This window comes from Ctenopharyngodon idella, chromosome 15, assembly GCF_019924925.1.
Source record: "Ctenopharyngodon idella isolate HZGC_01 chromosome 15, HZGC01, whole genome shotgun sequence".
Lineage (NCBI taxonomy): Eukaryota > Metazoa > Chordata > Actinopteri > Cypriniformes > Xenocyprididae > Ctenopharyngodon > Ctenopharyngodon idella.
The window spans coordinates 8,380,506-8,407,446 of NC_067234.1; the positions used below are offsets into that span (position 1 = coordinate 8,380,506).

The 26,941-nt window shown below is 41.9% G+C and overlaps 1 protein-coding gene across 1 annotated transcript in view; it reads right to left on the reverse strand.

Moving 5' to 3' along the window:
• LOC127495356 (cyclin-dependent kinase-like 1) overlaps nucleotides 1-26,941 on the reverse strand; it is a 63,332-nt gene that overhangs the window by 26,344 nt on the left and 10,047 nt on the right. The window contains exon 8 of the mRNA XM_051862154.1: nucleotides 26,049-26,105. Within this exon, the coding sequence (XP_051718114.1) occupies nucleotides 26,049-26,105 (57 nt within the window). The remainder of the gene's footprint in view (nucleotides 1-26,048; nucleotides 26,106-26,941) is intronic.

Sequence of the window (26,941 nt, forward strand, 5' to 3'; positions counted from 1 at the left end):
GACAACAAACCAAAGGATGAGGACAGCAGCATTGCTGGGCCTGCCGTGGTACATGCGAGAGACTCCTTCAAAATTCATGAAGATATGCGAGGTAAGCTGAAACATGTAAGGCAAAACAAGGGAAAATTGAACATTAAATCTCTTAAAGGGTTAGTTCACCCAAAAATGAAAATTCTGTCATTAATTACCCACCCTCATGTCGTTCCACACCCGTAAGACCTTCTTTCATCTTCAGAACACAAAATAAGATATTTTTGATAAAATCCATTGGCTCAGTAAGGCCTCCATTGCTAGCAACACAATTAACACTTCCACACTGCAAAAAAATGCTTTTCTTACTTAGATTTTTTTCTTGTTTCTAGTCCAAATATCTAAAAAATTGACTAATTGATCTAAAATGGCTACAGTGGTTCAAGCTTTATGTTACGAAGCGACGAGAATGCTTTTTGTGTGCCAAAAAAAACAAAATAATGACTTTATTCAACAATATCTAGTGATGGGCGATTTCAAAACACTGCTTCATGAAGCTTTGAAGCTTTACAAATCTTTTGTTTCGAATCAGTGGTTCGGAGCACGTATCAAACTGCCAAAGTCACGTGATTTCAGTAAACGAGGCGTTGTTACGTCGTAAGTGTTTTGAAACGTTTCGAAATTCCAATGGTTCATGTGACTTTGGCAGTTTAATACACGGTCCGAACCAGTGATTCGAAACAAAAGATTCGTAAAGCTTCGAAGCTTCATGAAGCAGTGTTTTGAAATCACCCATCACTAGATATTGTTGAATAAAGTCATTATTTTGGGTTTTTTGGCACACAAAAAGTATTCTCGTCGCTTCATAACATTAAGGTTGAACCACAGTAGTCACATGAACTGTTTTAAATATGTCTTTTGAAAGTGTTAATTGTCTTGCTGTCTATGGAGGCCTCACTGAGCCATCAGATTTTATCAAAAATACCTTAATTTGTGTTCCGAAGATGAACAAAGGTCTTACGAGTGTGGAACAGCATGAGGGTGAGTAATTAATGACAGAATTTTTGAGTGAACTAACCCTTTAATTTGCAAGGGTCTAGGGACTTGTGTAATTGCTTTTAAGTAATGGTACCTTGTTTTGTTTACATTCTATAAAGCCCAGTGACGTAAAGAGGATGTGATCAAGGGTGTGGTGATTGGAATCCTAGTGGTTGTGGAAAATGTGATGGAACCTCTCCCAGCGTTCTACAATGACGTTGCCCTGGTGATTGCGGAAGAAGTGGTAATGCGTCACCTGAGTGACATACCTAATGCTTTTCTGAACCTGATGGGCCTGGTGTTCGCATTGAACCTTGACTACCCAAAGGAATAAAAAATTCACTTTTGAAGTGATACAGCGCCTGTTTATTGGAGTTGGGTCAGATTCTTGCACTGCAAGAGTTCACTCTTTGAAGAGCAAGTTGCTGTAATAAGACAGAAAACAAACAAAATCTTTTTTCCTTCTTGCTACCGTTTAATCATTGTACTGTTTTAAAGTTTAAGAGCATTGTTGTTTTAGATCTTATTGTTTTAAGTATAACATTGGTATTCTTGAAATTTTTCAAATTGACTGTTGTTACCTTTTCCTGCTTCCTATTTCCTTGTCATGTTTCTACAATTGGGAATTGAAGACACAGTTTTTGAACAGTTTAATGTGAAGTTTTTTTTTTTTTACACAGCTTATTGTGAATTGTTCATGTACACTTGTTCCTGCAATGAAAATATCTCATAATGACAAGGAGAGTTATTTGTATTATTTTGGCTCTAAGATGGGTCTGTGCATAGAAGTTTGCACATGTTTGTGTGAGCTGTGTGTGTGGGTTTTTCTTGTGTTTTATATCTTTGCAAGATAATTCTTTGTCTGTTTTTTGATGCAATGTCTCTGTTTAAAAATAAATGCTGAGATTCAGTTTTGCAGTTGTGTTGATTTCATAAAAAATCTGGTTCCAGATAGATATCCAGAACTTCTTTGTCAAAGCAATGAAGTCCAGTAAACTTAAATAGTTAAGTTATGATGTTGAGGAAAAATTACTATTATGTCAATTAGACTTGGTTCATGGTTGTGAAAACATGAAAAATTAAGTTCAACCAATATGTTTTTCAGTTGACTTAACTAAAAATTCTAAATGCTCATTAATTGATACAGTACGTTGGCTCAATTTACTGCAAGTTATTGCAATAACTACATATAAGTTGAGTGAACTTAACACCTAATGTTGGCTAAACTTAACTAAGTCAATGCAACAAGATGACTTGACTAAGTCAAGTTGTGTCAACAAATCATTTTTTTTACAGTGTACCTGCTTCCCATTCACAACTGAGACCAGCGGTTTAGACATTAATGGCTGTGTGTTGAGTTATTTTGAGGGGACAGCAAATTTACACTATTATACAGTGTAATTTCTTCAGTGTTGCCACATGAATAGATATAATAAAATATTTACAAAAATGTGAGGGGTGTACTCACTTCTGTGAGATACTGTATGTATGTACACATAGTTTACTCCTTAAAACATATGATTGCTTTACTGTAAGTGTAGATGCTATGCATTCTAGGCATGATGAATATGATCCTCAACTGGATGGAAGTGGAATAAATACTTGATTCAGGCAGCTATCATAAAGCACTGTTTGCTGTTGGCCAGAGGAGAACTGGCCCCCCAACTGAGCCTGGTTTCTCCCAAGGTTTTTTTCTCCATTTTAACACCTGTTTGCCACCTGATGTCACCTGTTGGAGTTTGGGTTCCTTGCCGCTGTCGCCTTTGGCTTGCTTAGTTGGGGACACTTGACATTTGATATTCAACAGTGTTCTGATCTGCCTGCATTGACACCATTGTATGCGAACTGACATGAGCTGGATGATGACATCACTGTTTACTCCAGTGCTGATATAGATAAATTAACTAAATTAATAACTTTTGATTCTTACATCGGAATGAATCAATACTGTATTTACTTAAGATGGATAATGACACCATTTTCTTTAAGAGCTGCTGTGCAGCCAAAATTATATACCAGTTATCACTGTAAAGCTGCTTTGACACAATCTGCATTGTTAAAAGCGCTATATAAATAAAGGTGACTTGACTTGACTTGACTTGACTTTACTAGGCCATGTTTCTTGTGTAAATTGGAATAATAAGTGTAGTACTGGAATTGTATAGCAATATGTGACTATGTTAAATTTGTCCTAAGTGGAAAACTCAGCTATTTCCCATATAGCTGGAGTAAAACCATGTACAAGAGCACAGAATTGCCATGTAGCTACAATGTGATTCACAATTGCATTAACCATGAAAATACTCTTCCTCACAACAGGATTCCGTAACTCTGAACTTTGCACTTTATCATGCTCCTTAACAAAAACATTGGTGTGGAAAGATTTTGAGCCATGGATTACACTTCATACTCACATTCTCACGCTGGCTCCCTGTTACAAAAACAGGGCCAAATTTGCATCACAATTGTAAAACCTCCTCATCTTTGTTTGGAGCATTATTGCATTTACACATAGCCACAGCTGAATGCAGCCACATAGAGTTGATCTTCACACACAGTCAAATCTACTTCTACATATGCCTCACAAAATGTATGCATACAGTGTTAAGTCTTTACATCTAGACTGCACTATAACTGTGAATTTCATTAAGTTATTGTTTTGTTTTGTTTTTTCTTTGGATTTACTAAATACAATTGCATTAACCATGAAAATGATTTCCTCACAACAGGATTCAGTAACTGAACTTTGCACTTTATCATGCTCCTTAACAAAAACATTGGTGTGGAAAGATTTTGAGCCATGGATTACACTTCATACATTCATACACAATTGTAAAACCTCCTCACCTTTGTTTGGAGCATGATTGCATTTACACATAGCCACAGCTGAATGAAGCCACATTCAGCTGTGAATGCAGCCACAGTTGATTTTCACACACAGTCAAATCTACTTCTACATATGCCTCACAAAATGCATATAGTGTTAAGTCTTTACATCTAGACTGCACTATAACTGTGCAGTTATTGTTTAAGTTATTGTATAAGTTGTTTTGTTTTGTTTTTTTTCTTTGGATTTACTAAATCACTTAGTTATCATTTGTCTCGCCAAGTTAAATATCAAAATATGTTTAGTATTTCTCATTCTTACCCAAGTACAAAAATTTGTATTATCATAAATGCTTTAGCATAAATGTCTGAAACTTATTTGATTTCTTCTTTTTTGAATTTTGTCCATTTTACTTGCAACAATGTTTCTGGACATTAATTCAATTGAACAAGTCTCTCCTCCATAGCGATGCGGTTTCGTTCCACCCTAAAAACCCAAACTTAATGTCCAAATCAGCTAGATCAGTGATTGTCGTAAAATACAGTCTACTGTTGCTAAACTGCAGGACGTGCTCAATAATAAAAAGAGTTTTTAAAACTGCATTAAGCTGCGAAAGTGATACTGTTCCCAAGCAGCTTTCTGTGTGCGCATTCCAAGAAAAAAAGTGGAACACGGACAAGCAAAGTGAAATTTGAGCTTCGGGTTTGCAATAAGGAGTTGTCAATTCATGATACTTTCTCATCTCTTTATTTTTTTATACTTAAAATACATTGTTATTGTTAAGAAAAGTTGGCCTATTATTTATTTCAGTGATCAGTATCAGCGATTGGTATTTGTCAATACTGATCCAGTGATTGGTAATCGGTGATCTGCCCCAAAATTCCTGATGGGAGCACCCTTAAATAAACTCGCAGCACATGCAGAGATATAGTTTACTGCATTCATTCACTGAGGCCAAACAGACTATATATGTATTTAATTAAATGAACTTGACAGGAGTGCTGAATTGCGATGCATACTTTGATGACGTAGTCATCTATTCAAAAACCTAGCAAGACCATGTAAAGAGCCTGAAGTTAGTATTTATTTCGCTTGCTAGTGCCTCCCTAACCTTGAATCTTGCCAAGTGCGAGGTAGGTTTGTTTGTTTATGATTTAATGGCATGCGAGCTACCTCGGCTATATTCATGGTGAGAACAAGATTATTTTATTTATTTATTTTTTTAATAATAAAAATAAATTAGGTTTTTTAATTTGATCTTAGATAAAAATTCTAAAACTAAATCTGGCCTTACTTCATTAAAAATCTTTTCATAAAAGTCAACAGAAAAATAAAGGATTCTAACAGATATCAAACTATCACAATCCATCAAAATATGTCGATGATAATGGATTCTGGCACAAGGGGCATAAAGGAGGATCTTCACCCATTAACAGAAACATATGGTTAGTCTGGAGTGACCGCGTGTGTAGTAAATAATATGATCCCAGCGATTTTCAAAGTGGACACAACGTTTTGCACCAACTACAGGATTGATTTGGTAAAGTTTGCTCCCATTCAGTCAGCAACGTTCGACGTTATGTCGATACTGGCGTAATGGGGTCTTGCCTGGGAGCCCAATCACCTCTAAGTGGTACAAAACGAGCCAATGGGAATTGGCCAGTGAGATTTACATGCCGGGCCACACCCCCGGCATCCGGGTATAAATAGGACCGGCATAGTCACTTCCATTCATACTTCTGCTTTGGAGCCGAGCGGTTGTACAGCGATCGCTCTTTCCAATTCATCTCTATTGAGAGTAAATTTCTGAGCAAATAACAGCAATTTTAATTGCTATCAGGAGAACACTCCAAAAACAGCTATTTTAATTTCTATTTTGCTTGCAGCTTGTCGTGGGATCTCTCTGCAGGTGTGATGGCGCATTCCAGAGGTGTTTGCATCCAGCTTGCTGTGCACACAGGGCAGCATTCGCCCCTGGGAGCTTCGGCTAAGAGTATTTCCCTAAAAGAGCAAGCACGCCAGCGAGTGTCTTTTTAAAGATGCCTCTCTGTCCGTGCATTCCTGGATGTGGTCGTTTCCTATTTTCATCCGACGGCCACGGTCACTGTGTCACATGCCCAGCATGTTGATACAGCGTTCGTGGGTGATTCATGTTCTCGAGGGAACATGATCACGTCGACACGCAGGTCGTGACTCTCCTTTCTCGTAAAGGCTTGAGTCCCCTTTGTTGTTGCCCCTTTGTTGTTGCCCAGCCACCGCTTGTGTGTAAAAGCACAGCCGTGGGTCTGTTCAACACTTTGGGAGACTGAGGGTTACAGCGAGAGCTTTCTGCTGGGAAAACCGGTGAGCTGCCTGCTGACAGCGCGTATTGCCACGGCAACCAAGTGCATCGTTGGGCTCTCCGGATGAGGATCAGATGTCGATAGCTGCATTGGTGAGAGGGCTTCTCTGGAGAGGAAGATGAAGCTGAGCTTCCCACTTCGGCGGTGTTTGCTCATGCTGAATCGGATTCAGAGTTGACAGCCATGCTTTCCCGGGCCGCTGCGCGCTCTGAGCGATCACGGCTGGTGGATTGGTGCTGGGCTCGGAGTGCGACGCGAAAGATCGCCTCGCCCCGCCCCCATGGCTTTCTTCCTGGAAGTGCATGAAGAACTGGCAGCATAGAGCCACATTAGTGCCAAAATCTGTTCAAAGTTTTTCCTCTCTCACTACCCTCGTCAGTGGGGCAGTCAGGGGGTTCATGGGGGTTCCTCAGGTGGATTGTACAATTGCGGTGCATTTATGCCCGCAAAGTGCTGCCACCTGGAGGAATCTTCTGTGACTCCAATCCAGTGCCTGTGAGGTGCTGGCAGCTCTATAGCTGTTAAGCCTCACGGTGCTGCTGGACAGACTTCCTCCTTTTTGCATGCTATGGTCATCCTGCTGGCCAAGGCAACGCACAACGGTAGTTCTGAGCTGGGGTTGACGCAGGACCCGCGCATGCTGACTGACCTTGCCCACTGGGCGAGAGAAGTCGCGGCACCAGCCCTCGGCCAGACAATGTCCACCTTTGTGGTCCAGGAACGCCATCTCTGGCTAAACTTTGCTCTTTCTTGACACTCCCCTCTCACAAGGTGATCTCATGGCGACACTGTCGGGGATTGCACGGCAGTTCCCAACAGTTCAGAAGCAGACATTCTGACCATGGTCCAGTCTGCTTGTCGCCAAGAACATCCCCCTGTGAGCAGTGCCCAAATTCTCAAGAAAGAGCGGTTTCCTGACTCTCCGGTCATACAGGGTGTGCGTGGGCAGTGAGCGACGCACTGCTTCCTCCTTCCCAGCCCCTGTTCTTTCGCCACAGGCATGAAGTGTGCGTTAGAGGACGCGCTGCTTCCTCACGCCTCCTAGCCAGTCCCTCACGGAACCCACAGAGCCAGGTAAGTGCACCACACTCAATGCCCCTACTTCGGGACGCTGTGCTTCTCGGGTTAGGCCCAAGCGTCCTCGCTGCCCCCGCAGGTACGTCTGAATGAATTGCCTGAATACATTCAGGCGGGAGACAGTGGTTCCACTGAAACAATTTCAGAGATTTAGACAGTGCGGAACTTGAAATAATATGACAGGTATGAAAAGAAATGACATTGTATCGTAGTTTATGTTCACAGCCAGGCCCGGTTCTAGGATTGCGTGACTGGGGGGGCAATTCTAAAACTTGGTGGGGCAGCATAATATTGTAGTGTTGGTTGGTCACATTTGATTCGATTTATGATTCTTTTTTTTTTTTACTACTAAACTAATTATGATTGTTTATTGCACCAGAAGTAATTTGAGAGGAACTTTAAATATATGTACAGTTCAAGTCACATTATGTTTATTTACATATAGACCACTATACATTAATAAATTAAGAACTTTGTATATTTCCTTTCCTATACTCCTAAAGAACTCCAAAGTAAGTACACTTTAAAAAAATTTGTGATATTTACCCATCCTTAAAATTTCTTAGATATAGATTTAGGCCCAATCCCAATTCTATTTTATACCCCTTCGCCTAGCCCTTCGCCCTTCCCCTTGCTCCTTGAAACACAGTGGCAAGGTGTAGGGGTGAAAATATTCCCCTAAGAAATAGGACACCACTACTACACCATTACACACGTCATCATACCTAGTTTCTTTTATTAGTGTCCTGTAACATTTAACCAGTATGAACAGCAATGAAGTCCGCATATCAACAGAAATCAGGCGCGAGCACGTTTAACAGATTACTCACTCCCAAAGTTGTTTTGCTCTGTATTTTGGACTTCAGAAAACGGCGCTCGGTTTCAGTTAGAAAATGTATAAGCCGTCGAGTTTCCCAAGATGATACAGAATGATACAGAACGTACAAGACTGGTGGAGGCGCTTTTCCATCAGGCCAAGCTGTTTGTTTAACCTTTCCATTCCGAGCAGGCCAGTACGGATATGGTTTCATTTTCTACTGTGGTGCTGCGATAACGGAGCTCTTTGCAATGTAATACAAACGAGTCAGTTGTTGCCTTGGTAACGCAAGAGTTTACAGACGATACGAGATGTAAATAGCGACTGCGTTATGAAGGATGACCAGATATTTATTTTAACTGTATTCCCACGTAGAAGGCAACATTCTCAGGACCTTGCACAATGTTCCCTAAAAGTTCTCTAAAGGTGACGAAGATTCCGAAACTTTACAGAACATTCGGGACGTTCCTAAAACGTCCTCTTTTGGTAATGAAAGTGCTGCAGTTTAAGGTTCCTTATATCACTTTAGGGGGACGTTCCATTTTGGTTATTTTATGGTCAAAAAAGAACGTTACAAAGAGGACATTTAGGACATTAACAGAACGTTCCCACACAGTCCTCTGTTGGTCATTTAATAGCGTTCCCGATATGAGTTTAGGGGGACGTTCTATTTTGGTTATTTTATGGTTGCGCGAGAACGTTACAAAGAGGACATTTGGGAAGTTAACAGAAAGTCCTATAGTAATAGTCCCCTAAACATTCCAAGAATGTCCTGAATGTTCCCTGAAGGTCCACCAAATAACGTCCCCCAACCCTTAAAAGAACTCGACAGCGTGACCGTCTCTGAACGTTCTGGGAGCATTACTAGGTGACAGGTTACCCTGCTAGAAATTTGACGTTCCCAGAACATTCTCAGTACGTCCCCACTGGTGTTAAGGACGTTGTCTTGTAACGTTCCCAGTATGTTCAGAGACGGTCACAATGTGGAGTTCTTTTAAGGGTTGGGGGACGTTATTTGGAGTTACTAAACTCATATCTGGAACGTTATTAAATGACCAACAGAGGACCATGTTGTGAAAGTTCAGTTAATGTCCCAAATATCCTCTTTTTAATGTTCTTATGTGACCATAAAATTAACCAAATTCGAATTTCCCCCTAAAGTCATACAAGGAACCTTGAACTGCAGCACTTTCATTACCAAAAGAGGTCGTTTTAGGAACGTCCCTAATGTTTTGTAAAGGTTTTGAATTTTCGTCACCTTTAGAGAAATTTTAGGGAACGTTGCGCAAGGTCACGAGAACGTCGCCTTCTACGTGGGTGTTTTATAGAAAATAATAAATTTTGAAGTCACCGTTATGGAGGTGAGCGTTTGCTTTAGATGGGCTCTTGATTCTTGATGTTTTAAAGTTAGATTTTCTCTGGCTGTTTTAACTGTGTTTCCAAAACATGCTTGTTACAGCAAAATTTGCAACAGAAATTCTGATGAGATGAATTTGGTTATTTAGTGATGGTGATTCACTAATTCTCTCCAGAGACTAAACTCTGAATGTATTAACTGTTAGTTTTGCATTAATTAATGGTTAGGTTTTTTTAAAAATTCATTATACTGACAGAGTTTTGAGCAGTGTCTTTTAGACTCGCACAGACATCATGAATCAGCATATGAACCTCAACAATGGTGACAATAAACAAAAATCTTTTTTGTGACTTTAGTAGCTTGTTTTGTTTTTTGCTTTCAAAATATCAAAGGACAGGAGTTTATGCATTATTATAGGACCACAACATGAAAGGAAAACAATACTCAGAGATCACTGAATAAGGCCATTGTGTGATGATGAAATCATCAACAATGAGCAACCAATCCATTTTATCAGATTTTATTTTTCTCTATTTTTTTTTGTAGCAAATGTGCTTCAAAAACACACAACTACAACAATTAAAGAAAGTTCGAAGTGTGGTCCCGAAAAATCTTCGTTTGAAGGGCTATCTGGCCCTTCCCCTTACCCCTACCACTCCAGCCAAAAGAGAATCGAGACACCCCTACCCCTTCACATGAACGCGCAAAACGAAGGGGTAGGGGAAAGGGAAGGGGTAAGGGGTAGAAATGGGAATGGGCCATAATATTAATCACAATAGTTGAACTTTCTGTGATTCTGAAATTGAAACAACATTTGTTTTTTTGATTGTTTATGGACTTTTGGTCTAACATATACGAGTGGCTTAAAATTACAATTAATTTGATTTCTTCATTTTCTAAAAATGACATAACTTTTTGTATAATAATGGAAGATGTACACATTCAATTTCTACTGAACAATATTTTCATTTTGGGAAAATTTTATATTCATAACTGTAAGTGCCCTGTTCACAGCACATCTATTATAGTTCTATTATGATTTTTATTCATACAACACTTTACACAGATGGATATCACGTGTCGTTATCCCACAGAATGGTCGTTTCAGTGATTGACTTTAGTGAAATATGAAAGTAACTGGGTGCTTCTAATAACGACTGTATCGATTGCATTGTTACGCCATTAGGTGGCAACAAATTACTGTTAAAAATGTATCTATCACTGAATCATTCTTTCAGAATGTTTGTTCATGTTAGTTCACAGTGCATTAAATAATGTTAATACAACTCTTGATTTTAATAATGTATTAGTAAATGCTGAAATAAACATTAACAAAGATTAATAAATGCTGTAGAAATGCAGTTCATTATTAGTTCATGTTAATGTAGTTAATTAACTGATGTTAACTAATGAACCTTATTGTAAAGTGTTAGTGAATTTGTTGATTAGCAGTCTGTTAAATTCATTTTACAAGAATAATAAACACAAAAAGGACTGTTTGAGTTGAGTATTGTGCATTTTTCCCTTACTACTGTTTTTTATTGGTTGTTTAATTATTTTAATGGAACCCGAATTGGAACCGGAATCGTTAGGCAGAACCGGAATCGGAACCGGAAAATTTCTTATGATTCCCAACCCTACTGAAGATGAAGCTTCCTTAGCCGCTGCATCAGCTTGTTCATTCCCTGTAATACCACAATGCCCTGGTGCCCAACAAAATGACTAAAATTCTGTGCCTCCAAGGACTGCAAACTATTTAAAATTTCCACAAATGCTGGGTGTTCATATTTGGAAGATGCCAGAGTCTGAAGACAAGATTTTGAGTCTGTCATTAATAGGAAATTTCACTGCTGAGAAGTTTTAATATGCTGCAATGCCAAAATGATAGCATTGGCTTCTGCAGTGAAAACTGAACTATAAACTATAATGAGGAATCTGTACTCCACTTTTCTAATGATTGACCACAAAGCCAGCTGAAACATGATCTTCAGTCTTTGACCCATATGTATAAATTGGGATGTATGATGGAAAACTGTCTCTGATACTTAAAAGTTGTTTGTGGTAATCATTTGGATGAGTTTGAGATTTTTGTTTCCTGTTAAATCTATGATTATGACTTTGTTTTTTTCTATTTTTTGGCTCAGTACATTTAAATCAACTTTTATATTTTCCAAGTGGGGTTTAATCCACAATCCGAAGGGAAGAATACTTCTTGGTTTTTTGTCATACAGTAAAGAGAACTGAGGTGAAAAAACTGCTTGGTAAGCTGGATTATTTTTGTTGGTCGATAACTTTTGAGTACTGCAGGGCTAATTTAAATGGATAGTTCACCCAAAAATGAAAATTCTGTCATCATTTACCCACCCCCGAGTTGTCCCAAACCTGTATAAATATCTTTTTGTTCTGCTGAACATAAAGGAAGATATTTTGAAGAAAGTTTGTAACCAGGCTGCTTTGGGGCACCATTGACTGCCATAGTAGGGGAAAAAATACTATGGAAGTCAATGGTACCCCAGAACTGTTCAGTTCCCATTCAGTCGGTCACGTTCGACGTACGTCGGACAGACCGACGAATAGGAATCTCGCTAGAGAGGCCAATCTACTTCGAGTGTAACTACAACGAGCCAATGCACATTGGCATGCAATCATATGCATCAGCTGCTCGCCTCGCAGCGCGGGTATATAACGAGCAGCAGGTGCGTTGCATCTTCAGCTTTTCGCTTCGGAGCCGAACGGTGTTGTTCCTGTTCTCTGCAAGCAAGTGTCTGCTAGAAGACGAGTCAAGCTTTTTGGTTGAACTTCTCTTTTTTTTCGAGTGCGGGCGAACAGCACAGCAGCGGGGTCGAAGTCCTCTCTTTATTTTCTGTTTTTTGTTTCGTTTGCCGTTATAGAGCAAATAGCTGTTTTGACAGCGTCAGAAGGCTGTTCTCACGGCCGGTACGGTGCGCTTCGAGCGCTGAAAGCCGTTTTTACGGCTGGTAAGAGTGAGCGCCTTCAAAGAGAGAAAGAGCACACGACAGGCTGCACACAATCCCTGTCTGTGTTGCGGCGGCCGTTCCCCTGCGTGCTTCAGCACTCTAAAAGAGTAAAGTCCCTAAAAGAGCTTACACAAATAGAGCTTGCGTCTTTTTAAAGATGACATTCTATTTGTGTGTTTCTGGATGCGGTCGTTTCCTGTCCTCACTGACGGCCACGATCACTGTTTCACATGTCTGGGCGCGTGCTGAAACGATGTTCGTGGGTGGTTCATGTTTTCGTATGAGAACATGATCACGTCGACACGCCGGTCGTGACTCTTCTTTCTCCGGGAAGCTTGAGTCCCCTCTGTTGTTGGCCAGCTGCCGCTTGTGTGTAAAAGCACAGCCGCGGGTCTGCCCGACACTCTGGGAGACCGCGGAGATCAGCGAGAGCAAACCTCTCGCTCCTCTGCGTGTCGTGTGCCGTCGAGCTGTCGGGCTGCAGCGCGGGTTGTCACGGCAACCCAGCGCTCGCTCGGCGCTCTAGATGCGCGGTCTCCTTGCCTAATCTCCATTGTAGCGCCCTCTCTGGTGCACCAGAAGAGGTCTACTTTGGTGAAATGGCTTGGGTGTCTTGAGGTTGAGGGGTTCCTTCGGGGAACCAACCCCCTAGGGCCCCTCCCTCTAGCGCATTACATGCTGTGCAGCTTCTGGATTGGATTGCTGGTCCTCTTCATAGGGGAACCTAGCATTCCATTTAGGGCTCCAGCTGAGGGTCAGATGTCGATTGCAGCATCGGAGAGAGGGCTGTTATGCTCTGGAAATGAGGGTGACGCTGCCCACTGTAATGGTGTGTGCTTATGCTGACTCAGATTCAGAGTTTACAGCCATGCTTTCCCGGGTGTTCCGGATGTGCATGAAAAACTTGGCAGTATGGAGCTATATTGGTGCCATAAATATGGAATGCCAAAAGTGCCAAAATCTGCATAAGTTTTTACTCTCTCACTACCCTTATGGGTGGGGTGGCTGTTCACAGACCACACCCACCCTGCATGTGAGGCCAAGGCACTCTTTATGCATGAGGGTAGTTCTGAGCCGGGGTTGAGCTGCGCTTGTTGACTAACCGTGATCAAAGTCACGGCGCAGGCCTTCGGCCAGACGATGTCCACCTCAGTGGTCCAGAAGCGCCCCCCTGGCTTACCTTGCTGAGGTGCAAGAGGTCGTAAAGCTAAACGCTTTCTCGACACTCCCATCTCACAAGGTGGCCTTTTCGGTGACACTGTCGGGGACTGAGCCCAGCAGTTCTCCTCAGTTAGTGGCAGACCGGGGAGCCTCCCCCGACAAACCATTGAGTTCCTCGTGGGCCCTCAGTCTGCTCGTCGCCAAGGGTATCGTCCCCTGCAGAATAAAAAAAAAAACTCCGGCCCAGTCTGCTCTACTGTGTCCGCTGCAGGAAGATGACACCTCCCGTCTCTGCTACTGTTTAAGTGGTTAGTGAAAAATCACCCCTGAGACGGGTGACCCAGAGACGGGTGGGGCTGCTCTCCCCCCCCCGGAGGAGGGCCGGGTGGTAAATCCTGTTGGTTGGGTTTGTTTCTGTTCTCCCGCTGGTCCAACAGCCAGCGGTACCCAAATTTTCAAAAAGAGAGCAGTTCCTCCATCTCTGGGTCTGAAGAGGGCTCGGAGAGCAGTGGGAGGAGAAAAGCCTCACCACTCTCATCCCCCTCTTCCTTCGCCAGAGGGCAGCAGCGTGCAGTCGAGAAGGCAGCAAAGCCTCTCCTGCGCCCCCTGCCCAACCGTGGAACCAGGTAGGTGTTGCACAGCACACTCTGACCCCGCTTCGGGCCGCCTCGCAAAGAGAGCCTCCCGAGCTGCGTCCCTGTGTTCCACCTCGCTGCCTCACTGCGGGTACGCCTGCGGTCCCTTTGATCCCGCCTGTACGGTCTCTGTGAGCCTGGTTAGCGCTCCCCAGTCCGTCTCGCTGGCTCATTCGGACCATCGGGCTCGGCTATGCGATTCAGTTCGCCCGGCGTCCCCCCAAGTTCAGGGGTGTCCACCTCACTGCAGTGAAGGCTGTCGATGCCCGTGTCTTGCGTGCGGAGATCGCGGTCCTACTGGCGAAGGACGCGATAGAGCCGGTCCCTCCAGCCGATATGAGGTCAGGGTTCTACAGTCCCTACTTCATTGTACCCAAGAAAAGCGGTGGGTTACGACCGATCCTGGATCTGCGAGTTTTGAATCGGAGCCTTCACAAGCTACCGTTCAAAATGCTCACGCAGAAATGCATTTTCGAGTGCATCCGTCCCCAGGATTGGTTTGCAGCGATCGACCTGAAGGACGTGTACTTTCATGTTCGATTCTTCCGCGACACAGGCCATTCCTGCGTTTTTGCGTTCGAAGGTCAAGCATATCAGTACAGAGTCTTACCCTTCGGGCTGGCCCTGTCTCCCCGCGTCTTCACGAAGGTCATGGAGGGAGCCCTTGATCCCATGAGAGAACAGGGTGTTCGCATCCTTAACTATCTCGACGACTGGCTCATTCTGGCACAGTCCCGGGATCAGTGGTGCGAACACAGGGATTTGGTGCTCAGACACCTCAGCCAGTTGGGTCTTCAGGTCAACTGGGAAAAGAGCAAACTCGCCCCGGTGCAGAGGATCTCTTTTCTCGGTATGGAGTTGGATTCGGTCGAACAGATAGCACGCCTCACAGAGGAACGTGCTCAGTCGGTGTTGAACTGCCTGAATACGTTCAACGGCAGGACAGCGGTTCCACTGAAATTTTTTCAGAGGCTCCTGGGGCATATGGCAGCCGCAGCGGCAGTAACCCCGCTCGGTCTGCTTCATATGAGACCGCTTCAACACTGGCTCCACGGCCGGATCCCGAGATGGGCGTGGCAACGCGGCACGTTCCGGGTGGCAATCACTCAGGAGTGCCGCCAAACCTTCAGCCCGTGGTCGGACCCCTTGTTTCTTCGGGCTGGAGTACCCCTAGAGCAGGTGTCCCGGCATGCTGTGGTATTCACGGATGCCTCTGCCACAGGCTGGGGTGCCACGTACAACGGGCATGCAGTGTCAGGGGTTGGACGGGCCCCCATCTGCATTGGCACATCAACTGCCTCGAGTTGCTAGCGGTACGCCTTGCCCTGAGCCGCCTCAAAGGGCCGCTACGGGGCAAGCATGTACTGGTCCGGACGGACAACACTGCGACCGTTGCGTACATCAACCGTCAAGGTGGTCTACGCTCCCGTCGCATGTCGCAACTCGCCCGCCATCTCCTCCTCTGGAGTCAGAAGCATCTGAGGTCGCTTCGTGCCATTCATATTCCCGGTGTGCTCAACCGTGTGGCCCACGAGCTATCACGAGCTGCGCGGCCAGGAGAGTGGCGACTCCACCCCCAGGTGGTCCAGCTGATTTGGAGAGAGTTCGGAGAGGCTCAGGTAGACCTGTTTGCCTCACCAGAAACCTCCCATTGCCGGTTGTTTTACTCCCTGTCCGGGGAACACTCGGAACAGACGCACTGGCGCTCAGCTGGCCCCGGGGCCTTCGCAAATATGCGTTTCCCCCAGTGAGCCTACTTGCACAGACCCTGTGCAAAGTCAGGGAGGACGAGGAGCAGGTTCTGCTAGTTGCGCCCTATTGGCCCAACCGGACCTGGTTCCCAGAACTCTCACTCCTCGCGACAGCCCCTCCCTGGCCCATTCCTCTGAGGAAGGACCTTCTTTCTCAGAGACGGGGCACTCTCTGGCACCCGCGTCCAGACCTCTGGAAACTCCATGTCTGGTCCCTGGACGGGACGCGGAGGTTCTAGGTGACTTACCCCCCGAGGTACTTAACACCATCGCTTCGGCACGTGCTCCGTCTACGAGACGGGCTTACGCCTTGAAGTGGAACCTGTTCGTCGAGTGGTGTTCTTCTCGTCGAGAGGACCCCCGAAGATGCTCGATCGGTGTCGTGCTTTCCTTCTTGCAGCAGGGGTTGGAGCGTAGGCTGTCCCCCTCCACCCTCAAAGTCCATACTGCTGCTATCTCCGCATATCATGACCACATAGATGGCAAATCTGTTGGTCAGCACGACCTGGTCGTCAGGTTCCTTAGGGGGGCGAGGCGGTTAAATCCTCCTCATCCTCCCTCCATACCCTCTTGGGACCTTGCTCTGGTGCTGAGAGCACTTCAGATTGCTCCCTTTGAGCCCTTGCAATCAGCAGACTTAAAGATTCTGTCTATGAAGACTTTGCTGCTGGTTGCATTGGCCTCCATCAAGAGGGTAGGGGACCTGCAGTCTTTTTCGGTCGACGAATCGTGCCTGGAGTTCGGGCCGGGTGACGGCCATGTGGTACTGAGACCCCGGCCTGGCTTGTGCCCAAGGTTCCTACCACTCCTCCCTTCAGGGACCAGGTAGTGAGCCTGCAAGCGCTGCCCTCGGAGGAGGCAGACCCAGCCCTGGCTTTGCTCTGTCCAGTTCGCGCTTTGCGACTGTACATAGACAGAACTCAAAGCTTCAGGACCTCAGACCAGCTCTTGTCTGTTACGGAGGCCAGCAGAAGGGAAAGGCTGTCTCCAAGCAGAGGATGGCCCACTGGATAGTGGATGCCATCGCCCTGGCTTACCAAGCTCAGGGCGTGCCCTGCCCGCTCAGGTTGCATGCGCACTCCACGAGAGGCGTCGCATCTTCCTGGGCGCTGGCTCGTGGCGCCTCGCTACAGACATCTGTAGAGCTGCGGGCTGGGCGACACCTAACACGTTCGCTAGATTCTATAGCCTTCGTGTCGAGCCGGTCTCCTCCCGTGTTCTCACCTCAGGTCAGAGGCACGGAGAGGCCCCGGCTTAGTGTCGGCTTGCTGCGCTTACATGCGCTTTTTTCTCCAGAGAGTCCCTACAAGGCAGACCCTGTTGAGTCCTCCGATCTCCCTTCGGCAGCCGACGTGGCGGAACGTCTGGCGCTAGGCCTATACTCCGTTGTATCCTTGAGAACCGGGTTTAGGCTGGGTACCATATGTGTGACCCTACTGGGATCCCATATGTCTAGTTCCACGGTTGCTCCTAAACGAAGCCCGTGTCTTTCCCTCTGGGAGAACCCACCTCTCATCGAGTTGGAGTCACCCCAGTTCTTCCATATGTAGTACAGCCTACGGGTTAGTCCATATGTACTTCTCCACTTAACTCCTTCGGGAAGGATGTGGCTTCCGCAGCGTTCCTTTCCCAGCGGAAGGGTACGCTTTCCCAGCGGAAGGGTACGCTTTCCCAGCGTTATCCAATAGTCTCACTGAATGGGTTTTGGGGAACAGCAGTGATTGACACTCTCTGTGTTAGCCCTGTCCCACCGTCCGTAGGCAAGGGGGTTCAGGTGGCTTACAACAGAGCGCTGGAAGAGGGCAGCCCCTGTGGCGCTTTGGTAGGGATTCCTATTCGTCGGTCTGTCCGACGTACGTCGAACGTGACCGACTGAATGGGAACGTCTCGGTTACAAAGGTAACCCTCGTTCCCTGAAGGAGGGAACGGAGACGTACGTCCCGTCGCCACAGTCGCTGTACCCCGCTGATGCTGCCGCCTATCCGGTTCGGCTCCTCAGCGAAAACCTGAAGATGCAACGCACCTGCTGCTCGTTATATACCCGCGCTGCGAGGCGAGCAGCTGATGCATATGATTGCATGCCAATGTGCATTGGCTCGTTGTAGTTACACTCGAAGTAGATTGGCCTCTCTAGCGAGATTCCTATTCGTCGGTCTGTCCGACGTACGTCTCCGTTCCCTCCTTCAGGGAACGAGGGTTACCTTTGTAACCGAGACGTTTCTCACATTCTTCAAAATATCTTCCTTTTTGTTCAACAGAACAAATAAATTTATACAGGTTTGGAACAACCTGAGGGGGAGTAAATGATGACAGAATTTTCATTTTTGGGTGAACTATCCCTTCAAGACGTCTATTCTCCAGGGAGGGTTCATTTGCTTCAACATACAAACTTTGAATTGGTGATGTTCTGAAGGCTCCAAGAGATAGACGTATACCCTGATGATGAACTGTGTCCAACATATGAATATAGGATTTCCTGGCAGATCCATAAACTAAGCTCCCATGGTCCAGGCATGACTGAATTAATACTCTATACAGATTTAGCAAAACTGAGCTTTCTACTCCCCATTTAGTTTTAGCTAAAACCTTTAAGATATTCATGACGTTAAAACAATTGCCTTTCAATTTCTTGAGGTGAGGGATAAAAGTTAATTTATTATCAAAGGTTATACCCAGAAATTTTGTCTCTCCATCCAAAAACAACTCTGGATCAAGGTGGAGTGAGCGTAGTTGACAAAAATGTATACAAAGAGTTGAATTCGTTATAGACTGCATCTTATTAATTGTCATTTGAATTTTCTGTTCAATGCTATGCATGCATTTACCTCTGTAACAAATACAGATATCATCCACATAAAGGCTGCAGTGCATCATTTGTCCAATTACTTTTGCAATATTATTTATTTCAATACTAAAAAGAGTCACTAATAAAATACTGCCTTGAGGTACTCCTAACTCTTGTTCATGTAAATCTGAAAAAGCATTTCCTACTCTGACTCTAAAAAATCTGTCAGATAAGAAGTTTTCAATAAAAAGGCAGTCGTCCTCTGAAACCAAGTTGGTGCAAATGCTTTAAAATACCATACTTCTAAGTTGTATCATATGCTTTCTCTATATCAAAGAAAACAGCAACTGCATGGTCCTTTCTTTTAAATTCTCAAGACTGACAAGGTGATCCATGGTGCTTCTTCCTCTCCTAAAACCACACTGAGCATCACTTAGAAAATGATTTGACTCCAACATCCATACAAGTCATTCGTTGACCATCCTTTCCATTGTTTTACATAAACAACTTGTTAAAGCAATTGGACAATAATTGGATGGTTCGCTGTGATCCTTTTTGGGGTGGGAATGATCACTGCTTCTTTCCAGGATGATGGAATAATTCCTGATGTCCAAGTGGAGTTAAATTTTTTTAAAAGCACAAAGTAGTATAAGGTAAATTCTTTAACCAATAGCCGTATCATGTGATCTATTTATGGCCTTCAGCAGTTCTTCCACAGTAAAAAGTTGGTTATAGGACTCCAAATTATCAGATAAAAAGTTGACACCTTTCTTTTCTTATGCAGCCTGAATTGCTTTAAAAGCAGGGAGGCAATTTCCAGTGGATGAGTTTTTCCCAAAAGTTTCTGCAAGGGTATTAGCAATTTCTTGTTTTGTAGTTAAAATGTCATCTTGACGTTTGTCGTGTTGAGTTTGAGGTCCACAATTCTTTCCCATCATTCCATGAATCAGATTCCAGACCTTTTTTGTAGTATTCTTTGTAGATATGCTGGACACAAATTGTCTCCAACTTTGCCTCTTAGCCTCATTTATTATTCGCCGTGCTTGTGCTCTGCTTATTTTTAGTTTGATGAGGTTTGCTGTTGTTGGGCTTCAGAAAAAAGGATCTTTCTGCTTTTTCCCCTCTCTTTTATAGCTTTTTTGCAGTTTTCATTAAACCATGGTAATGTTTTGTATTGGTTGATGTTTCTGGGATAGTATCATTAACTATAGACATTAAAACACTAGTAAAAGTATTAATAGGGTCTAGATCAGTGGTTCCCAACCTTTTTTACGCCAAGGCCCCCCTCCTCTACGAATCAATACTGCACGGCCCACCTCCAAAAAATCCAAAATTGTTAAACACATATAACATCACCGATCCTCTCAAACTTCTCCAAGACTTGCTTGTTCGGCGAGCATCCGTTATAAAACACTCACAGTACATTAATTTTGACAACTACGCAAATATATTGAACTGTGTTCATGCAGAAATACGATGTTATAGCGATCAGTGAGTCGAAAGCACATGTGCGGTTTGTTTGCGCATAATAACGGACTCGTGCATGCCTTATGAACGACTCCTGTGTGTCACTGTAATCGTCTTTACCTTCATTACAATCGTCATCCATCAAAACCTTTAGCGACACTGGTTTTCTTTTTTCAACTGAGAGAGTTAGTTTGCATTTTGAGCCACCGTCCAGTCTATATTTCACAGCAGCATGATGAGAAGCGGCCTGGGCTGAACCGAAGTAATCACAGAATACATACGAGAGAGTGGTGCCTTGTTTTAAGTGTATTTTTAATTAATTTAATGTATCTTTTTTTAATGTAACGTATTAATAATTAAATTTAATTAATTATATATATATATTTCAATTAATTTTAAGTTATCTCGCGGCCCACCTGGAGGATCACTGAGGACCCCTAGTGTGCCCACAGGTTGAAAACCACTGGTCTAGATCATCTTCAGAAATAGTGTTAAATCTCTCATAGTATTGAGACTGAAAAAAGTACCACTTTGCTTTTTTTTTTAAATTCCAAGACCCTTCTTCTCTTCTTTCAAGAATTAGAATAAGTGGAAAATGATCACTTCCACAGAGGTCGTGCCATACATACCATTAAGATTCAGTAATAGCTCAGGCTGACAGATAGTAAAATCATTTGCTGAATAGGTACCATGTCCAGGGTGTAGATAAGTTTGAGACCCATTATTTAGGAGGCAAAGAGAGTGGTTGTCAAGGAATTCCTCAATCCTTTTGCCTCTAGCGTTATTCTGATTACCACCCCACTATTAAAATCCCCAATAATTATAAAGGGTGGGGGAAGCTGCTAGACAAGTTTATCCAGATCTTGGTGTGTTAGGGCCATGTCTGGTGGTATATTGTATTAATAGCTTTCTGGAGTGTTATACGCACAGCTGTCACTTGCAAATTACTATCGAAAGTGATTTCACTATGTATAACATTATTCCTTATTAAAATAAGAATTTAAAACTCTAACAACTTTGCCATGACCCTCCTCTCCACAATTACAGCACATACTCGTATTCCTGCAGTTGTTTGAGCCATGTCCATACTTTTGACAATTAAAGCCTCTCAAAGGATTTGGAATGAATAAATCCACAGGAACACTCATAAATCTAATAGTGATTCTCTCTGGTACGTGTGGTTTATTGAAAATAATAACGTATGTGCCAGTTTTAATGATTCTATCTTCTCTTTTGATTGTTATTCTTTTCACATACTTCACACCTTGATTTTACAGTTCTTGAGCAATCTCATCTTCTTCTACTTCTACATAATTTAATTCTCTTGTACGAATCACTCCTTTGCAGTAATTGAGGGTAGGATGAGGAGAGGCCTTAATTTCAAGACCGGCCAATGAATTTGCACAAAGATTTTCTGCACTGGCTTTTTTACAACATCCCACTAGAATCTGTCGAGATCTCAGTTTCTTTACATCTTTCACCGTACCAGCTATTCCTGTATAACATCGTTCCAGCTATTCCAGCTATTGACCCTCAGCCAACACCTAGTCAGAGTATCTGAATGATACTTGCTGTTATTATATTTCAGAGTATTCCAAGAGCAAGTCTTGACCAGCCGATTGATTGGAATGGGCCATTCAGCCTTCCGTCTGGATGAAGTATGAGCAAAAGCACCGTGTTGAAAAGATGGAAGCTGCAGCAAACCACCTTTCTCAGGGACCAGGATCTCTTCCTACACTGACACGGGTAGCAACTCACGGCAAACAAGTTGCCCTGCTCATCTACCAGACAGCAGGGATTGTTAACAGACAGAAGAGACTTGTTAAACATAGTTTCCTGTAACCCTAGGTTGGGAGGCTCAAGGATTATTCTCTCTTGCCCAAAAAGAAGACCCTAGCACTACGGAGGGAAGGTGCGAGGTAGGTAAGGCTATGGTAATGAACCTGGGGAGACATGTTGGCCAGGGTTGTGTCATGCCAGTTGAGGCTAAAGCAGCTGCCATACTTGAATTTCCCACGTCACCTCTCACTGAACTTTTTCAGCATGACAATGCTTTTAAGGTACATGCCAGTACAAGCTTCAGGTAGATGCCAATGCTGGAGAGGTCCTGCTGCAGGAGGACTCTCGTGGAACTGACCACCCTATCTGCTACTTCTCAAAATAGTTCTCAAAATGCCAACAAAGCTACCCATATAAAAAAAGAAGTATACTTCAAGTTAATTTGATCTAGTATACTTAATGTTCAAGTATATATTTTTAAGTATACTTTATGTAGTAAGTATACTAGTATCAATGTACTAGTAGTACACTTGTAAGTGTACTATTTTAATACCGCTTGGGACTAAATTGGCCCAATTGAAGTATACGTTTAAGTGTACTATAAGTGTACCAGTACAGTAGTAAACTTTAAGTACACAACTAGTTCACAGCTACGTTTCTCATTTGTACTGCATCTGTACTACAAGTGAACTTATAAACATACTAGTAGTTTACTATTTTAATACTAGTAGTACATTTTTAGTATATGAAAGTACACTTTGAAATATACTCTCAGTAAACTACTAGTTTAGTGCAAGTATACTTGTAAGCTTTCTATAAGTGAACATAACATCACACTTATAGTTTACTTTTTATATATAATATTATTTTTGCACTTTAAGTATACTACTATGTTCCTATTTAGGTATTTTTTTTTTTTTTTTTTACTTGAAATACCTTTAACTGTACTTTAACTCCTTCCATTTTAAAAACATTTTATTTTAGCTTCATGAATCCTTTTTTATCAACACTTAAATGTGGGTAAGTTTCATTTAAAAAAAAAAAAGGAAACATTTTAAACAAAAAGCTGAGAAAATTGCATGTTTGTCAAAGACTATGTCCGGATGGGATTCAGAACAATGATCAAACACAGGTGGAGTAGATCGAGTCCATAAACACCCCCAAATCTTCATAGTCCTCATTCAGTAACATTAGGCAGTTTTGATTTATTTATTAAATTGCTTTATTTTACATTTGCGTGAGTAATCTCAAAGCCACTGGAAGGCAAGTCTGCAACCTTTAGCCAAAAAAACATAACGGCTAATGCTAACGCTCCAGCTCTGGCGGTTTGCATAGGCGGTACGCAGGGAAGGAGTTTTGAGCGGCGGGCACTGATGTCACTGCCATTATACAATGCCGTGATTAAGTTAGCCGTTACACTTTCTCCAATGGTAAGAGATACAGACCCTCTCATCTCCCTGTAATATACAATCTCTAGTAATCTTCTATCACTTGTTTCAGCTTCTTCTTCTCCTGCATTTTGATCCAAAGATTCTGTACTCTTTCAGAAGATGCGTAACTGCGCCCCCTACCTTACAGCCCGAAAATTCAGTCAATGGCGAGGAAAGAGTGAAGTAGATTTGAAGTAAATGTACACTATCAGTGGACTAGCCTACACAAAAATTAATATATTCAGAATTAGGAATATATTTGTTTTCTTTATAAATCAATATTTTCAAACAATGGACTTTTATACTATACTTTTATAAATATACTTTGAAGTATAACTTGATCAAAAGACTGAGTCCAAGTATAGGCCAAATATACTATAGACTATAGACTACATACTATTGAGTTTTCTGTCAGTATAAGTCAGGTATACTTAAGTGCAATTTTAAGTATATTTCTCATTAGGAGAACAGGAGGATCAAGGAGGAGAACCTTTCCTTGCTGTTAGCTCTCCAACATTTCGAGGACTATTTAGGAAGTAGTTTTATGCCTAGTGATGTTTACATCACTAAACATCGAGAAAGAATCGAGAAAGAGCTATCAATCTGTCCAATCAATCCTTTCTGTGTCAGGGCCGGGTGAGGTTTCCCGTGTTGAGTCAAATTAAGCCGCAGGCTCTACTCCTGGTGGTGCCCTTCCGTCATAACCACTTGATCCTTCTCTCTCGCATGTCTAATTCCAACCAACATTTGATGTGCTGGGCCCTAATTGCCCAGGAATACAACCTCAACCTCCAGCACATCCGTGGTAAAGACAATATAGTAGTGGATGTGCTCTCTAGGGCAATATATTTAATTATATATCATAATGTATGTAATTTTATATTCAGTACTACACTTCATAACATACAGATGTACATGTGATAAGATATTGTACTGCATGTGTATAAAGATACTGAACATATACAGTAGTATGTGCAGTATACACACACATATATAGAAAAATATAATGTATTTCTTATATTTTATTTGGTGCTGTCCCACAACCAAAAACACATTTAAAAAGCATTTAAACATTTAAATCTTAGATGTTTACTAAGATCCTTCTATTATCTATTGAAACCCACAATAATATTTAAAATATCAGTAAGCGTAATACATATAAAATCATAATTTATTGGGTACTTTCAATTGGGAGGTGGCTGTCCCGAACCCTAACTCCTAAATTTCAACTTATGAAAATATTGAAATATTTTTTGCATTTTATTCCTTTGTTGTTTTTAAAAATATCTTTTTGATTTAAAAAAAAAAATTAAGTTAAAAAAATGTGTCCTGCATTTTCATGTCACTAATGAAACAATTGCAAAGATACTTCATTGGCAGTCCTTTTTCACAAATTGACCTATATGCCAAATGCAAAATCCAAACGTAAAAAAGACTACACACACATTTATCTTGGTCTTGGATACATAAATTAAAAAAAATAACATTTTTGCTAATAATCCTGAAACTCTACAGTTAAAATCTTTTGTTTCCTCCTGAATCATGCGTATCCATTTCCAAGTGAACATTTCTCCGCCATTTTGAAAAATCCTAATCCTAACTCGACCTAGGCTGATTGGGAATTCACCATCCTGAGATTCCCTTGAGAAAAAAGTTTTCAAAAGGATTTTAATTTGATTAATTGTTGAACGCAATGTCCAAACTTCACAGATCTTGAAAACATACCAACTTTCATGAATTTCTGATGCTTGGGGCTTACAGCAATTTTTAAAAGCTATTTATCATCTTTTTATAACAATGGGAATGACAGAGATAAAGGCTGAAATAAATGTTGTCCACCAGAGGGAGCCACGGGATAAGAAATCCTTTTAGGACTCAAAGATTAAAATGGTTTAATAGGTTGAATTGCAGTAAAAACTGCATATACATTCATTTTCATTTTAAAGTATAATATAATTCATTTGTTAAAAAAAAAAAAAAAAAGATTTCCAAAAGATCATTAAATGTTACCTTAATTTTTATGAATCCTAATGATTTTGAAAACATATTTGTTCAGTTGCCAGACATGACTGAATGCACTGCTGTCCAATTAAAACAAAGAGACAATTTTATTTGTCTCTTTCTACATATTACATAGAAAAATTCTTCTATACAGAGACACTAAAACCTCATATTATGTATGAAAAGGGACATGGCCATTGTATCACTGTATTGTCTACATGAGCTGTGATTCTTGGACTCTGATAATTGCCGTTGGTGGCTATAGTTTTATTTTGTTGTTGTTGTCTTGGTGTTGAGAGCTGTACTTAGTGAGGATTTTATCTTCAATTTACCAAAAACTAAAATTCTGTCATTATTAACACACTCATGTTACGCATTGCTTTTTATCCAAAGTAACTTATATTTCATTCACGGTGTACATTTTATCAGCTCATGCATTTCTTGGGAATCAGTCTTCTGATCTAGGCATTGTTAGTGTCATGCTCTACTGTTTAACTACATTGTGAGAACCAATGCCATTCATGATTTGCACACCATTTTTGAATTTAGATGCGATCTTTGGCACAGGTTAAGAGTGTCACTGCCTGTGGAAAAGTGGTATATGAGACTTATAAGTCTGCATTTAAATCTCACCTTCATCACAGTAATAGCATGAGGAGAAACATCATGGAACCTCTTCTCTAGCGGCTCCTACAACAACAACAAAATCAAATTTAGTTACATTTAACATAAAACAAAAACAAATATATATATATATATATATATATATACAGGTGCTGGTCATATAATTAGAATATCATCAAAAAGTTGATTTATTTCACTAATTCCATTCAAAAAGTGAAACTTGTATATTATATTCATTCATTACACACAGACTGATATATTTCAAATGTTTATTTCTTTTAATTTTGATGATTATAACTGACAACTAAGGAAAATCCCAAATTCAGTATCTCAGAAAATTAGAATATTGTGAAAAGGTTCAATATTGAAGACACCTGGTGCCACACTCTAATCAGCTAATTAACTCAAAACACCTGCAAAGGCCTTTAAATGGTCTCTCAGTCTAGTTCTGTAGGCTACACAATCATGGGGAAGACTGAAGAGTTAAAGGCCACTATCAGAGCAACCTGGGCTCTTATAACACCTGAGCAGTGCCACAGACTGATCGACTCCATGCCATGCCGCATTGCTGCAGTAATTCAGGCAAAAGGAGCCCCAACTAAGTATTGAGTGCTGTACATGTTCATACTTTTCATGTTCATACTTTTCAGTTGGCCAAGATTTCTAAAAATCCTTTCTTTGTATTGGTCTTAAGTAATATTCTAATTTTCTGAGATACTGAATTTGGGATTGTCCTTAGTTGTCAGTTATAATCATCAAAATTAAAAGAAATGAACATTTGAAATATATCAGTCTGTGTGTAATGAATGAATGAATATAATATACAAGTTTCACTTTTTGAATGGAATTAGTGAAATAAATCAACTTTTTGATGATATTCTAATTATATGACCAGCACCTGT